The sequence below is a fragment of the Crocodylus siamensis genome, chromosome 12 (assembly GCF_052110815.1).
Source record: "Crocodylus siamensis isolate JL-2025a chromosome 12, ASM5211081v1, whole genome shotgun sequence".
NCBI classification, from domain to species: domain Eukaryota; kingdom Metazoa; phylum Chordata; order Crocodylia; family Crocodylidae; genus Crocodylus; species Crocodylus siamensis.
The window spans coordinates 29,918,963-29,934,663 of NC_143406.1; the positions used below are offsets into that span (position 1 = coordinate 29,918,963).

Sequence of the window (15,701 nt, forward strand, 5' to 3'; positions counted from 1 at the left end):
TATAATAAGCATATTATGCATTCTGTTATTTCTCCATGTATTTGTCACCAGATTTGTCCTGTATATGAAGTTTGACCATAAATTAGCACTAGTTCTATATGCATACTAATAGGATTGTAGGAAAGTAGGGCTGGAAGGTCATCCAATGCTTTGATCTCCTCTGGTTGCCAATTTGTTTCCAACCTAATTTTATGATGATGACTGATCTATTCATCCCAATATGGTTTAGCGTTTACCTATGAGAGGCTGCTTCTTTTCTACAGGCTCCTGCTACTCTAGAGAGACTTGAACCGGAGTCTATTTCATGTAAAAAGGAATTGTCTGTAGACGGTTTTCTGGTAGAATCCCTGCTTTTGAAAATGTTACTATCTTGGTCTTGTATGGCCCAAACTTTGGTCTTTGGGATGTATAATGAGAAGGTGCATTTGTTTTGGCTATGCTGACACTGAAATCATTCAGAGAATACCCAAGCAACCAAAATTGAAACTTTATGAGCACTTGTGGAAAATATTCTTGGGTTTTAAATAGACTGTGAAGAGTGATCAAAGCATGGGATAGATTCTCAATGTTAACTATCATAAGTCAAAAATGGGGGAGCTGCGGGTGATCATCCCTCCATTTTTGTAGGGAAAACACTTATTCATGCTCAGATAGGCCTCTAATTTTAGGAATTCAAAAATGGCTTTCTAACTACACAGTACCCCTCAAAAGCATGAAAAACCTGACAGATAACATTCTACTTAGCTCAAATCTTGAGGAGCTTAAACCATTCAATAGCAACTGCTGTGGGACCTGTACATCAGACAGTGACACTCAACAATTCTGGACTCAAGGCAATCCTCCAAAACTTTTACTAATTGAGTGGCACTCGATTACAAAAACTAATTTGCATATTACAATGCCTACCTCCTTGCAGAGGGGCTGGGCAGTAAGAGTGGGTGATTCTTCAGGCAGGGACAAGCCTAAACCTGGCTTACTGCTTAGCTTACCTGTTTATCTCCATACACATCGTGGCTTTCTGGTTGAGAATCACTGGCTTAGTTATTCAGTAAGCTAAAACTTTCTGATTCTGCACATATCAAATTACCAACCAACATTCTTCCTATCCTAATGAAGATCTCTCAGAGGAACTTGAGAGTGATTAATTACACTTCATGTAGAATTACTTAAGTGTTTGTCTCAGTGTTGTATAAATGAATCCAGACCTTTAGGACAGTGTGGGACTGTCAAATGCATCAAGTCCGCTGTTACAGTACAATAATTTTGTTTTAACTTTATTTTCATGTACAGTTTCAGAATATATAAAGCATAGAAAACAAAATATTTTAAAGGCACATTAGGTAGAAAGAATATTCTAAAATCGTGGTTGTTCTGTTTTCCTAGATCAAACTTTTCTTGGCATTTCCTTCTGAGTATACAAAAGGTTCACACTTACTCTATAATATAGCATTATGTATACACTGCTCTTTGTGTTTAGAATGACACACATAAGATATTTGTGTGTGTGTGTATATGCATACACACACACACAAATATATGTATGTGTGTGTATATATATATATATATGTAAGTGTGTGTGTGTATAAACATTATGCATGTGTCCTCACACATGTACACACAATCCTATGTCCAGAAGGAAATCTTTTCCCTCTTAATTAAAGCAGTAGAGTATATTATGTATGTATGTATAATATACTCTACTGCTTTAATTAAGAGGAAAAAGATTTCCTTCTGGACATAGGATTGTGTGTACATGTGTGAGGACACATATGCATAATGTATATTAAATATTCAAACTATAAAATGACCCAGGCAAACTACTTTATGATCATTAATTCTAGTAGTATGTCTATCCTGCAAATAGTCAGTCAATGGCAATTTTTTTGTCTTGAGAACTTTAGAAAAATATTGGACTTTTATCTATAAAACACTTAAATACTTTTGACCAAGGATTTGGTTTATCATTCTGTTAGCTCATTTCATTGTGTTTCATGTAATATGCAAGCCAGAATAGCAAATGACTGGTAGACAATCTACTTTAAACCTTGCCTTATAGCGTGTCGCTTTTTCAAAACAAAATCTGTTCTTTTGTACTTAATTATTCCATTATTAAAATTAAGATTTTGGAACTGAAATATATGTCTTTGAAATTAAAAAAATGTTACATTATAAAACCAAGTGGTAACTTCAGAAATTTAGAACATATTTCCAAGGGGGGAAAATTTGATAAAAGAACCAGTAAAGTCATGTTACAATGGCAGGAAGGCATTCCACGTTGACTACTTTTTCCATCTAAATACCTCCTATCTACCAAGCAAGTAGGTTTTTTCCCTGGCCTATAACAATACTACAGCAGTTCCCATGTTTTTGTGGACAGACCTCTAAAAGCCACAACACTCTATACAGACTAATCTATCATCCTCTAAATCACTCCTAGCCAAATCCATTTTTAGCATGTAAGCCTATTATCATAGTATAAAATTTGATACCACAAATGTATTTAAATATCAGAAAATCCCTAAGTAATTATTTGAGGAATTCTGTCAACCAAGTCATTAGCTAAACAGAACTAAATGGCTTAGGTAAATGCTACCCTCACTTAATGAGTAGGAGTATTTTAGGTTCATGTAAACATTCACAAAGGACTATAAAATGCCAGTATAAATCATTTGCAAAGAGTAATACCAAAAAGCTAGTTTTTGAAGACAAATGACATTTTGCCTTGTCATTAAGTCATTTTATATCAGATTTTAAGGGTGGGAAATACTTCAGGCAGATTTGTCCAACAAAATCTAAATTTGCTATTGGTTAGCCACAAATTTCATTTTTTTAAAATGGTAAATCCTTAAATATTGAGAAGTAAATGTTATGGTAAAGCAAGAGTTACTTGTTAGATAAAACTAGACATGAATGAGATTTAAAAGCAGTTTTTTTGCATTTGCAAAATTTGCCTATATTTCTACTAGTTTGAGATCCCAGACCCAAACTGTGCAGTAAAATTTACTGGTAACTTACACTATTTAAGGCTTTGAATGCCTGAATGTAAGAAGGACAACCCAAGTTTTAGAGTACAAAAAGTAAATGTCATTTTTTTAAAATTAGTTTTTTGAAAAGTTTTTCATTTGCCTTTTTACTATTCATTTGAAATGGTATGAAAGTCCCATTGTAATTTAAATATTCTGGATGTTTTAAACAGGGGGAGTCAACCAGTGACATGGGCAGCCTGCACGTGTGGCATGTGGCAGATCAGGGAAGGGACAGGCAGCATAGCAACAGGTGGGGCAGGAAGTTGAAGCTAGAGCAGATCAGGCAAGGAGCCCAGGACAGGAAGCAGAAAACAGGAGACTTGGGCAGGGAGCATACAGTAAGAAGCAGAAAGCAGAGAAGGAGATCAGAGTGGCACTCAAAAGATGCAAAGTTAATTTGTGGTCTGCCAGAACGGTAGGCCCCCACTATTTTGGAACTTCCAAAATGGTTTTAGGCTTTGTGAATTGGGTCTCATATTTCTCCACACTTATCCCTAAAGGGAAAGATTGCTAACGACTTAATAGCATGTGCTGTGTCTCTGACACTAAGCATGATGTAAACCTATCTATGAGAGGACAAGTCCAAACATGTTTGTTAATGTCTAGTTAAAGTGACAGCAATTTAAAGTGGTGAACTATACAAAGAAATCTAATCTGGCCAAAGCCAGACCCTTTATCCTAGACAGTCAAGTTTTCCAGTAAACTTTTTGTTTGCTGGTCTTTTTCATACCAAGAACACAGTACAATTTTAGAGAAACAATACCTTTACTACAAAACCACATAAACGATTATATACAAAATGGTTACTGGATGTTTTTTGGTTTTGTACTGAAGTGACAGAAATAACTAGCTGCTGACATTTATTTACGTTTTCTTAATATTAGGTACATCACACCACTGATCAGAGTAAAAGCAAACGCAATCCAGGCTAAGATGAAGGAATACCCATATTCGCCACTAGCAGCATTAAACCGAAGATATTCATCAGCCTTGTGCAGGTCTTCATGCCTATCTGTATAAATGGAGGCTGCAATCATTACACAGAGGCCTGAAAGAGACAGAAAGTATTAAAACTCAGCATCTTAAAAAACAATTATATATAGCAGTGACAAGCAGCTGGAGTGTGCATTCTGTTTCTCTTCACAGCATCTGCTTTTCTTAGAAAATCACTGCTCATACTCCAATTATATTGAAAATATTTCACAGAACTCAGTTCAGTTTAAATGAGGCTTAAACAAAGTCAAGCAGCTTCTAAAATACTATCGGTACCAATGTTGATTGGAAGTAACCTTTGGGAATCCAGACAGTTTTAAGGTTTTATGTGGTAAAAGTTCAAGATGCATCTGCCTATTAAGTTCAAAAAGCTGTTAAAGTCTGTTCTTAAATTGGTACTTTCAAAATGTTTATTATCTGGGTATTTCCTTTAAACGTTTAATGTTAATAAAACAGTAAATTAAAAACTAGATAATTTCATCCAGGATGAATGAATTTCATAATTTCAAATAGGATGCGTTTCAACACTGACAAGTGCAGGGTGCTGCATTTAGGCAGTAGAAACCAACAGCACACTTATAGAATGGGAAACTCCCTTCTTGAGAGCACGGAGGCAGAAAGGGATCTTGGAGTCATTATTGACTCCAAGATGAACATGGGCCAACAATGTGAGGTCACGCTTGGCAGGGCTAACTGCACCTTGTCATGCATCCACAGGTGCATCTCAAGTAGAGCCAGCGAGGTGATCCTCCCCCTCTATGCAATGCTGGTCAGGCCGCAGCTGGAGTACTGCGTCCAGTTCTGGGTGCCGCACTTCAGTAGGGATGTGGACAGCATGGAGAGGGTCCAGAGGAGGGCTACCCGCATGATCCGGGGACAACAGGGCAGACCCTACAATGAAAGACTGCGGGACCTAAACCTGTTCAGCCTTCACAAGAGAAGGCTGAGGGGGGACCTGGTGACTGTCTATAAACTCACTAGGGGGGACCAGAAGGGTTTAGGGGAGACACTCTTTCCCCTAGCGCCCCCTGGCATAACAAGGAATAATGGACACAAATTATTGGACAGCAGGTTTAGATTAGACATCCGCAAGAACTACTTCAGTTAGGGCGGCTAGGATCTGGAACCAACTTCCAAGGGAAGTGGTGCTGGCTCCTACCCTGGGGGTCTTTAAGAAGAGGCTTGATGCCTACCTGGGTGGACTCATTTGAGTCCAGTTTTTCTCCCGCCCAGGCGGGGGGTCGGACTTGAAGATCTACAAGGTCCCTTCCGACCCTACTTCTATGATTCTATGATCCAACTACTTTTTTCTGTCTGTACTTTGTGTGGAGCCATTGTTCCCTTGTGAACTTTTTTCCCCTGTATAAGCATGATAGAAGTGATGCGTCACAAATACTCACATGACAGCAGCTGGATAATAGAAGTTATCACAAATCTCTCTCCTTGCTTTAGGCGGAAGAGTTGAAGAATGAAAACCAGAAATGCAACACAACAGAAAATGGTAGACAGGATCATAGTAGCCTGAACAGCTTGTATTGATTGATATTCTGTCAAAACAGAAACATTTTATATCAAACAGTTTCCCCGCAGCAGCTCCCACTAACAGCCACTAGTAGTTATAGTCAGTTATCCATATGCTTAATTAAAGCTTGCTTTCATCTTTCTACATCTTTCCTGTCTTGTTTAAGGATGTGTTTTGCCAAACACCTGCCTCCTTATTTGTCACATATGTTCTTCCCTGCTGAATATCCAGTGCTGCCTCCACCATAAAAGACTTTAACAGTTTGACAGTACTACAAAATAACTTTCAGTGGAACTTCCCCAGACAGATAATTTGAACTCTCCCAGTTCCAGGCCTCCCTTTTTCTTCAAAATACTCCTGATCTATTATGTAAAAGTAGTGAAAGAACAAACCAGTGTTCACATATGTATGTACAGTATTCAGGTTTGGTTACAACATGGACTCTAGAAGCGCTGCCAGAAGACACCAAAGGTCAAACATTTCAGGACCTATGGACTTAATTTTCCCTCACTGGCTCTTCTGAAAAAGGGAATTGTGGGTCAAGTGATCTCAGCTCTGTTAGACAGTACTAGGGAAATGAGTTACTGCAACAGAGATAAGCGTGCATACAGCAAGCACCCAGTGTTCTGCTCTCTGCCTGTATTTTAAGTTTTAAAGCCTTCTGATATTCAGAACTTTCCATGGGAGTGACTCTGTCCACAAGCATCCTCCAGTGTCAGCTCTGCTCCATCAGCAGTGTGAAACTGTAGGGCCGCATCCACGCAAGCATGGACTTTTGTTTCTCCAGGGTCAAGAAGCAGCAGTGCTACATGTCCCCGGGGACAAGTGCCATGCCCTCTGACAAGTGGCAGGTTACTTGGGGAGGCTGGGGCCAGCACCCTTACCTGGGGTCCTGAGGGCCTCCTGGGCATGGACAATTGGTGCTTCCCAAGTCTTGGGGGGTACCAGATCACTGATGTGGGGAGCGGGGGGGAGAGGGTCCCCTAGAGGCTGATCGCCAAGCCAGCAGTGAAACCAGAAGTCCACTTCTGCTGGCACTTCCAGTTTCATGGCTGGTACACCCACATGCACCCCCTATGCATCGCCAATGCTCCGGGACTGCAGCAGTGGCAATCCCGCTGCTCAGAGCCTGGTCAGCAGCCAAAGCCTGGCTCCATTCAGCCAGGCTCTGGTTTGGGGTGGTCCACACTGCCCCCCATGTGTGCTGCTCAGCTTTTTTTAATATGGCTTGTAATGCAGAAGAGAGGATTTTACTATATTTTGATGTTAGGCTGTGGAACTTTTATCTAACATAGGTAAGTGAACATGCTTCCTCAACTCAGTACAAACCATGCCTTCATTTTAGCTTTTCCATTATAAATCAGTCCATGTCTTTCTCTCATGAACTGACAAGGAAAAGGATTGGTATTTCTTTTTCTTTTTAATTACATAAAGAAGATGGAGGCCTTACATTATCTGGAGAGGCACTGCTCTTCTAAACCCCACATCCAAGTTGCAATCAGTAGGGGTGATTATGAGACATGTAGGTATACCTGAACTAGCTTTAATCTAGCCAACTCAGACACCAATAGCAGGGAAGTCAGAGGTACATATTTTGGTACAGTCTGTATGGACACTTGTACACACGATGGGGGTTTAGTCCTCAGGGTTTTATTCTATGCCCCCTAAATTGAAACGGTGGGTATTTGATTGAACCCCACCATTTCAGTTTTTCCAACACATTATGGCAAGGAGCTCGATTCTTTTTTTTTTCAGAGCTGGATCCTGCCTACAGCCAGGGGGAGAGCTGCCAGCAGGCTGAGAAGCCCCTGAGCTGTGGGGAACCCTGGTCCTTCCCTCCATGGACACAGTGCCCCCTGGACTACCCAGACAGGCTGCTAGCATGCTGGGTGCTGCCCCAGCTCAGAGGCAGCACCCAGTCCAATCCAGTGCTTCCCCAACCCAGAGCTTGGACAGCATCCAGCCTCTTAGTAGCCTGCCCAGGCAGCCCTGGGGGGGTACCACCACCACAGTGGGAAGGACCGGAGTCCCCTCCAGCTCAGAAGCCACTCAACCTGCCAGCAGCTCACCCCCTGGCCATGGGAGTGATAGGCAGGCTCCAAGAAAAAAAATAGGATTGGGCCCCTCACCTCTTCTGCCTTCAGCAGGCTTCTGCAGCCAGCAGGATGCATTCGTACACCTGGGAACAGTCTGGCTTGCCCGTGGGGCAGCACAGAAAGGTGGCAGGAGGGAAGCTGGATTTGCTGATGGCCCGAGAAGGCAGCAGGGATGGTGTACAACGTGATGGGAGCCCAGGTAGGCTGCTAATTGACCAGGTGATGCCTCAGTTGGAGGTGCCCAATCCAACGCTTCCCTGAGTCGACCCAGGCTTCCATCACCCCATGAACTGTCCCCACCACCTTCTCCAGTCACCAGCAAACCCAGCTGCCCTCCTGCCACCTTCCCCCACTGCCCCAGGGGCAAGGCAATCCATTCCTGGTTGGACACCAGGCATCCTGCCAGCTACAGGAGCCTGTTGAAAGCAGAAAGTGAGGGGCCCAATCCTTTTTTCTGCAGAGCCTGCCCACCTTTCCCACAGCTGGGGGACAAGCTGACAGCTGTATCGTTGCAATTTGCAATGTTGCAAACTAAACTACATTGGGATATAGTCTAGCTTGCAATGATTCAAATTCCTTTAAAACCCCCAAAACTCTCACACGTGTACACTGTGACGCCATTAAGCCACACAAAGTGACATTTTCGTCATGTGTTCATTGGTAATGGCGTCATGTGTACATGCGCCCTATAAGCCTACTTGGTATCCTGGATAATTTAAAAGTAGTTTGGATATATTTCTGAAATCACAGATTTCAATTACACCAGAGATACCTAAACTGACGTAATGGTCAGATAACAAAATGGTCTTAAGCTATCTCCTTCATACTGCCCACCCATTTGAAATAGACTAAGATTGATATGGTGGTATAAAGAACATAACTGTAATTTATCAGTAACTAATTTATCAGTTCAGAGGACTAACATTCTTTATTTTCAGTTAAATGTTATTTATAGTCCAATGTGATACATTAATCCATGTTGTTCACTGTGTTCTCTTGGGCAAGATTTTGGGTTAATCTTTTTTAATGGGTTTTGTCAGAAGTACTCCTATTACTCATAGTTAATAATTTAAGCTACTTAGAGGGTTCTTTTCACATAAGTTTGTTTTTTCTTCTTTTGTCTTCCTTCTTCAGCCCTCATTTGTCCTGTCTAAATGGGGTTGCTATTGTGGATGCTGGAAATTGCTAGGTTTGTTCCTTGGATCCACATTATGATGATTTGGCAGAGGTTTTTACAGCCAGATGCCCTTCCTGACACTAACACTCCTCCTTTTAACCAGGTTTGGGACCAGCATTGGATGGATAGAATTGCTCATTCACAGAGAAGTTCTTTTCACTTTAGTTTGAAAGCCAGAATTTAACTTTTGCATTTAGTGGCCAACAGGTTCACCTTCTGCAATCACAGGAAATCATAATCTTTTCACTCACGATAATTTAAATCTCACTAGTTTACTGTGGTTTTTTTAATGCCAGAAAATAAGTATATTTTAGACTTTTCAAGTGCCATCTGTAAGGTATTTAATAAATGCTACTTCCCATAATTTCTTCTGTAATGAAAATATAATATACCCATTGACAGAAAAAAACTAAGGCAGCAATTGTTTTTTTCGAAAGGAGTAAGATGAATAGTATAGTTCTTAAAAGATTAGAGCAGTTAGCATTTATACTATACATTGAACACATACATTATGACCTCTATCGCACTGCAATATTTTGCATAGGATACTTCCTCAAAGCAGCTTCTAGAACCTTAAGAATATTAATACTCACCTGCCAGGTTTTCATTAATAACTGTACAGTTAGTAATGTTGGTACAGATTTTCCAGACATCTGTAGAAAAGTCTTTTCCTACCCACCAGGCCTGCAAAATAAATAAAATATAATAGTAAAAAAAATATTAAAAACTCCAAACAGGTAATTTAGGCCAACTGTTAAATTGTTCTATAAAGAATAATACATTGTTTCCAAAAGCTGCACCGATTCATCTAATAGCTATTCATGCATGTTTGAATTTGTGTGCTACCAATCACTGCTTCCAATATACAGTGAAGTTCATGTTAATAAGGTGGCAGCTCCATTTTAACCACTTAAGCTGCACTGAAATTTAACTATGCTTAGTCTCAGCCTGCAGCAGTGATTCTCAGCCAGGGTGCTAGTAACTTCTTCTCCCCTGCCTCCCTTACTACAATGCAGGTTCTTTCCTGTCAGCTGTTCCTCCTCCTTCCTGGCTCTTCAAGCAGGTTAGCGCTATAATAAATACATTCAATTTTGAAATAGGTTGCTGTTCAATTCAGAGAAGTTACGAAGGGATGCCTTGGGTCTAAAAAAGTTTGGAGAAGCAAAGGTTCTATCCAAAAGACCAGAATCTTGTTTGCACTTATGTAGGGACCAAGGAACTGAATGGCAAGTCTGACACCATCCACTAGGACAGGGGTTTTCAACCTTTTTTAACAAGTACCCCTTGTGATGGTGGCAGCTGGACACAGGGTGTAGATGGGGGTGCTCATACAGAGGGGAGGCTTGTACACAGCCACCACTGCCACCACCCATCACCCCACGCCACCACCTCCACGCTGCTTTCCCATGGCTGGTAGCATGTGCAACTCTGCAGGCTGCTGATGGACCTTGGGCCTGGCCAATCATACACCGCCCATTGGCAGCCCGCAGAGCCACTGGGAACACGATGCCTGTGTGGACCGCAAAGGGGTGCCACTGCCCTCACCCTCCCCCCCCCCGCTCCTGGGGGACGGCGGCATGGGGTCATGGGTGGCAGCACAGGGTGGTGGGTGGCGGCGGTTGCGAGCCCCCCACCCCACATCAGTCTGCAAAGGGGTACCACTGCCCTCACCCCACACCTTGGTCTGTCCCTACCCATCCACATGTACCCCGTATCACCTTTCCAAGTACCCCCAGGTATCCTACTTTTCTGTTTTAAAAAGTCAGATGAACCCAGCAAGATAATCATCCAAACGCATCTTGAATGTGTCCAGAATAGGTGTTTGCACCACTTCTGCGGGCAGCCTATTCCAGTCTCTGGAGACTTAGACAGTGAAGAAGTTCTTCCTTATGTCCAGTCTAAAATGGTCTTCCAGCAGTTTGACTGTTGGACCTTGTCTTCCCTTGGGGTGTCCTGGTGAACAGACATTCCCCCAGATCCTGATGCATACCCCTTATATACTTACAGGCTGCCACCAAGTCCCTCTGAACCTATGCTTTTCCAAGCTGAAGAGTCCCATGCCTGTCAGCCTCTCCTCATAAGGCCTGCTCTTTTGACCTCTGATCATGCATATGGCTTTCCTTTAATCTCTTTCAAGCTTCTCCACATCCTTTTTAAAGTGTGGAGCCCAGAATTAGATGCAATACTCCAACTGTGGCCTCACCAAGGCCAAATAAAGCAGTAGAATGACATCTTGGGTCTTATTTGAGATGTACTGGTAAATGCAAGCCAGGGTTTTATTTGCTTTCCCAGCTGCAGCATTGCATTGGTGGCTCATATTCATCTTGTGGTTAATCATGACCCCAAAGTCTCTTTCAGACATAGTACTGAGGGAAGCATTGCTGAGCCTATAGTATGATGTGGGTTTTTTCTCCTGAGGTGGAGCACCTTGTATTTCTCAGTGTTGAAGGTCATCAGGTTTATATCTGCCCAGCTTGTGAGCCTATTCAGGTTAGCCTGTATCCCCAGCCTATCCTCTAATATAACCATACTTCTCCATAGTTTGGTGTCATGTGTAACCTTAGCCAGTCTACTTCTGACACTTGAATCCAGATCGGTAATGAGTATATTAGAGTACTGGTCTGAGTACTGAACCCTGAGGGACACCACTGGTCATCATACGCCATGCTGACTCAGTTCCACCAATTATCATTTTCTGGGTCCAACCACAGAGCCAGTTCCCCAGCCATCAGACTGTAAGGTTGTCAAGGTCACAGTTCCCCAGTTTTGCCATGAGGACATACCGGGAGACCAAGTCAAAGACTTTTTGAAATCCAAGTAAATGACATCAACCTCTCCCCCCTGTCCAGGTGATGCATCACCTGGTCATAGAAGGTGATGAGGTTGGTCAGGCATGACCTACCCATAATGAAGCTGTTTTGACCTACCCGTAACAAAGCTGTCTCTAAAAATGGTGCCTTCTCTCAGCCTGTTGTTGATGGATTCTTTGACAATTGTTTCCAAGATCTTCTCAGGGATTGAGGTCAAACTGATTGGCCTGTCCTGGATCTTTCTTTCTCCCTTTCTTCTGTCCTGGATCTTTCTTTCTTCCTTTCTTGAAGATAGACACCACATTGGCCCTCTTCCAGTCTTCAGGAACCTCTCCTGGGCACCATGCATTCTCAAATATCCACGCCAATGGTCAAGCTATGATGTCAGCCAACTCTTTTAGCACTCTTGGATGCATTCCATCAGAGTCCACTGACTTATGTCCAGCCTTTCAAGGTCTTCACCAAATGTAGACATATGGTCACCCATACCTTCATAGTCCAGTGTCCTGTCAGGCAGGGTGATCCCCCTGGGCTGGTGAAAAACCAATGCAAAGTAATCACTGAGATTAGCTTTTTCCTGGGTGTCAGTTGTCAGCTGTCCCATTTGATTCACTAGCGGGCCAATGTTGCCCTTATTTTTCTTTTGACTTCCTATATATCTGAAGGACTTTTTATTGTCCTTGATTCCCATAGCCATCTTAAGCTCAGTGTTGGCCTTGGCTTTTCTGGTCCACTCCCTACAGGTGTGGGGATGTGATGCATAATCCAGTGATGCATAATCCTCCTTAGAGGTATTTCCCATCTTCCAACCCTTATAGGCTTCTCTTTCAAGATTGAGGAGGTCCATAAGTTCCCTATTTAGCCAAAAGGGTTTCCCAGCCCTTTTACTACCTTTCCTGTGGGCTGGAATGGACTTCTCTTCTGCTTCTAGGATCATGTTCTTAAGGACCGACCACTCATCTTGGACTCCCTTTCCTGTGAGATCATGATCTTTCAGGGCCTTGACAACCAACCTTCTGAGTTTGTGAAAGTCATCTTTCTTGAAGTCAAGGATTTCTGCATTGCTGACTGATTTGCCAGCTTTGCGATGAATAAACGAAGGTGATCGACTCGTTATCATTGAAGCTGCCCTTCAGTCCTCGGGTCATCCACTAGATCATCCCCTTTGGCCAGAACCAGATCTAGCATCACCTCGCCTCGTGTTGGCCTGTGGACTTCTTGAGTCAGATAGAGCTCATCAATGCTGGCAAGAAAGCTATGCAACCAATCAGATTTGGCTGAATGGTCCTCCCATTAGATGTCAGGATGGTTGAAATCACCCATGACAACCACACACTGAGAGTGTGCAGCTTCTGTTAGTTCCCTAGAGAATTTGTGGTCAAGCTCTTCCTTTCTGGTTAGGAGGTCTGTAATAGTACAGTAATATCCCCTTCACCACGTTTTCCCCATATTCTAACCCAGAGGATCTCAAGTTGTCCTTCTTGGGTGGCTATGTCAGCTAGTAGGGAAGTGTACTGGTCCTTGATAGAGAGCTACACCCTTCCCCCCAGCACGATCCCTCCTGTACAAAGTATAGTCATCTATACCTGTAGTCCAGTCATAGGGTGGAGTCCCACCAGGTCTCCGTTATCCCTATGAGATATTTGCTATTGCTTAGTAGGAGGGCCATTTCCTCCTGTTTGTTCCCCATGCTCCTGGCATTAGTGTACAGGCAGCTGAGCCTGCCATTGGAAGCCCTAGCCTTCTTTGTACATTTAGGAGAGTCCCATCCATGGCTTGGGGTAGGAGTAAGTTCGACTGAATTTCCTGACCTACTGGTTATGTCCTTGTCTCTTCCTGGACTTGTTCTGATGGTTGTCCACCAGTGCCCCGGGGATCTTAGTTTAATTCTCTGTCAAGCAGGTCAGCCAATTTGGTTGAAAAGATCTTCTTTCCTATTGGGGTGAGGTGGAGGCCATCTTCTCTGCAGACCACTTCCTCTCTCCCTGAAGTGTGGACTGTGATTGAAGAAGCCAAAACCTTCACATTGGCACCAATGCCTCAGTCTTCTGTTTGCCTCTTCAATACAACTCTTTCTCCTGTGCCCATGGCCCATAACTGGGAGGATTGAGGAAAAAGCCACCTGTGTCCCCACCCCTCTAAACCCAGCCCCCAGAGACCTGTGGTCACTCATGACCAGCCGAGAGTTTCTCTGAGCCTTTCAAGGTGCCCCCACAGATGAGCAGCATGGGGTAGTGGTTGGAGGGTCAGATAAGTTTCGGAATCCTCTCAGCTACATCCTGGATATGGGCCCCTGGAAGGCAGCAGACCTCACAGGCTAAGGAGTAGGGGCAGCAGATTGCATGCTCTGTCCCCCTCAAGAGGGAGTCTCCCACAACAACCACTCTGCACCTCTTCTTAGGTATGGTTACTGGTTGCCTTCCTTCCTCAAGTGCTGGAGCCGGCAACTATGCTGGTTCTGCTGATGTTGCTGTGAGGGGTTTGCATCTGTTGTGAAGTTCCAGAGGCGTGGTGACCCTGGTGCAGGGTGCCTTGGGGCCGGACACTACCTTTGTCCAAGCGACCCCCGGCTGGACTTCACAGGGGCTCCTCTTGTACGCCCTTGTCCTGCTAGCCTTCCTTGCTCTTCCCTCCTCATTCTTCAGGTGAAGAGCCTGGTGGTAGGCATCAATTTCCTCTTTGTCATCCCTGATGCCATGCAGCCTCTGTGCCACAGCCTGGAGCTCTGGGGCACTGCAGGGACTCTAATGTGGAGCATACCCCACAAAGCAGGGTGTCCTTGCTCCCAATCCCAGATGCCTGCATTCATGCTAGGCATTCCCCGCTCCATTTGAGTGGAGACTGGAGCCATGGGCTCCATCTGGATAGAGGCCTCAGAGAGGGAGGCTCCAGCTGTGGGGCAGAGGGGATCTTTGGGGTGTGGCACATCACCACCATCACACAAGTAGTAGTCTGGGCTACTGCTATGCTGACCCTTTTCTTCAGGCTCACCGCCTAGAGCCTCATGCCCCTCCTGCTCACCCTCTTGCATGAATTCCCACGCTAACTTGTGCACCTGGCCCAGAGTGCACCTCTTTGCATGCTGTATTCATGAGGCTCCAGTCACGTGGCTCCCTGGGGGGGCTGGGCCAAATAGAAGCTGGGGTGGCATGATCCTCCTTGGCTCCAGTCAGCTGCCTCATGCAGCTGTCTAACACCCACCCACCACAGGCCGCACTTACCTCCCAGCTGCGCTGAGGGCCAAAGTTGGGCTCTGCTGTGCCTGCTGGGGGTCACTGGGTGTCCTGGGCTTGTGGGGGTGCAACAGGCTTCCGCCCATGTATCTCATGCTGGAGCCAAACCCCAAAGTGCGGTTTCTGCCATTGGCTGGCCCTTTTAAATACATATGTGTGTGTATGTGTGCTCACATATATATATGTATGTATGTATGTATGTATCAGTTGAACACAATGTTTTATTGATATATTTACAATTTTAAAGCAATTTGGAAGCCTGCCAGTGCTTCAATAATTATAATAAAATAAATTTTAAATACTTATATGTGTTGGTGTTTGATTTTAGTTTTTTTTAACATGGAAACTCAAAATCTCCCCTGCCCCCTTCACTCATCAGGATGCAGGTCCAGCTTCAGCTGCCCCCTCTGCTTCTTTGTGGTGCTAAGCAACCCTGATGTGCTGGTGCCCCTCACTCCCAAGCTATAGCCCCAGCAGCCCTCATGGTGCTCTTCACTCCTGACCCATATCCCCCCTGTTCCAACTGAGGCCCCTCACTCCTGACCTGCATCCCCCACCCCCGCTGGTGCCCCTCACTCCCTACCCACTCCCTACCCACAGCCTGTGTCCTGCTGGTGCCACTCACTCCTGACCTGCAGCCCCCTGTACCCATCCCAGCTCTGCCAGAGGTGGTCCCACCTGCCACAGCTATGGGACCTGGTGGCTGCATCTTGCCTACTCCCTGCTCCATGGGTGCCAGCCACAGATGGCCAGCAGCACCCAATCCCTGGCTGCTATGCCAGAGTGCAAGAAGTGTGGAGCTTGGCCCCGCCCCCCCACCCATGGACAGCAGAGCTGAGTGAAG

At 44.3% G+C, this 15,701-nt stretch overlaps 1 protein-coding gene across 2 annotated transcripts in view; it reads right to left on the reverse strand.

The window, feature by feature from the left end:
- Nucleotides 1-1,258: 1,258 nt before the first annotated feature.
- Nucleotides 1,259-15,701, reverse strand: part of EMP2 (epithelial membrane protein 2) — a 43,034-nt gene continuing 28,591 nt past the window's right edge. For both annotated transcript variants that reach the window (XM_090024140.1, XM_090024139.1), the window contains exons 3-5: nucleotides 9,408-9,498; nucleotides 5,420-5,566; nucleotides 1,259-4,074 (exon numbers count right to left, since the gene is read on the reverse strand). In XM_090024140.1, the coding sequence (XP_089880266.1) occupies nucleotides 3,887-4,074; nucleotides 5,420-5,566; nucleotides 9,408-9,498 (426 nt within the window). In that variant the 3' untranslated portion in view covers nucleotides 1,259-3,886. The remainder of the gene's footprint in view (nucleotides 4,075-5,419; nucleotides 5,567-9,407; nucleotides 9,499-15,701) is intronic.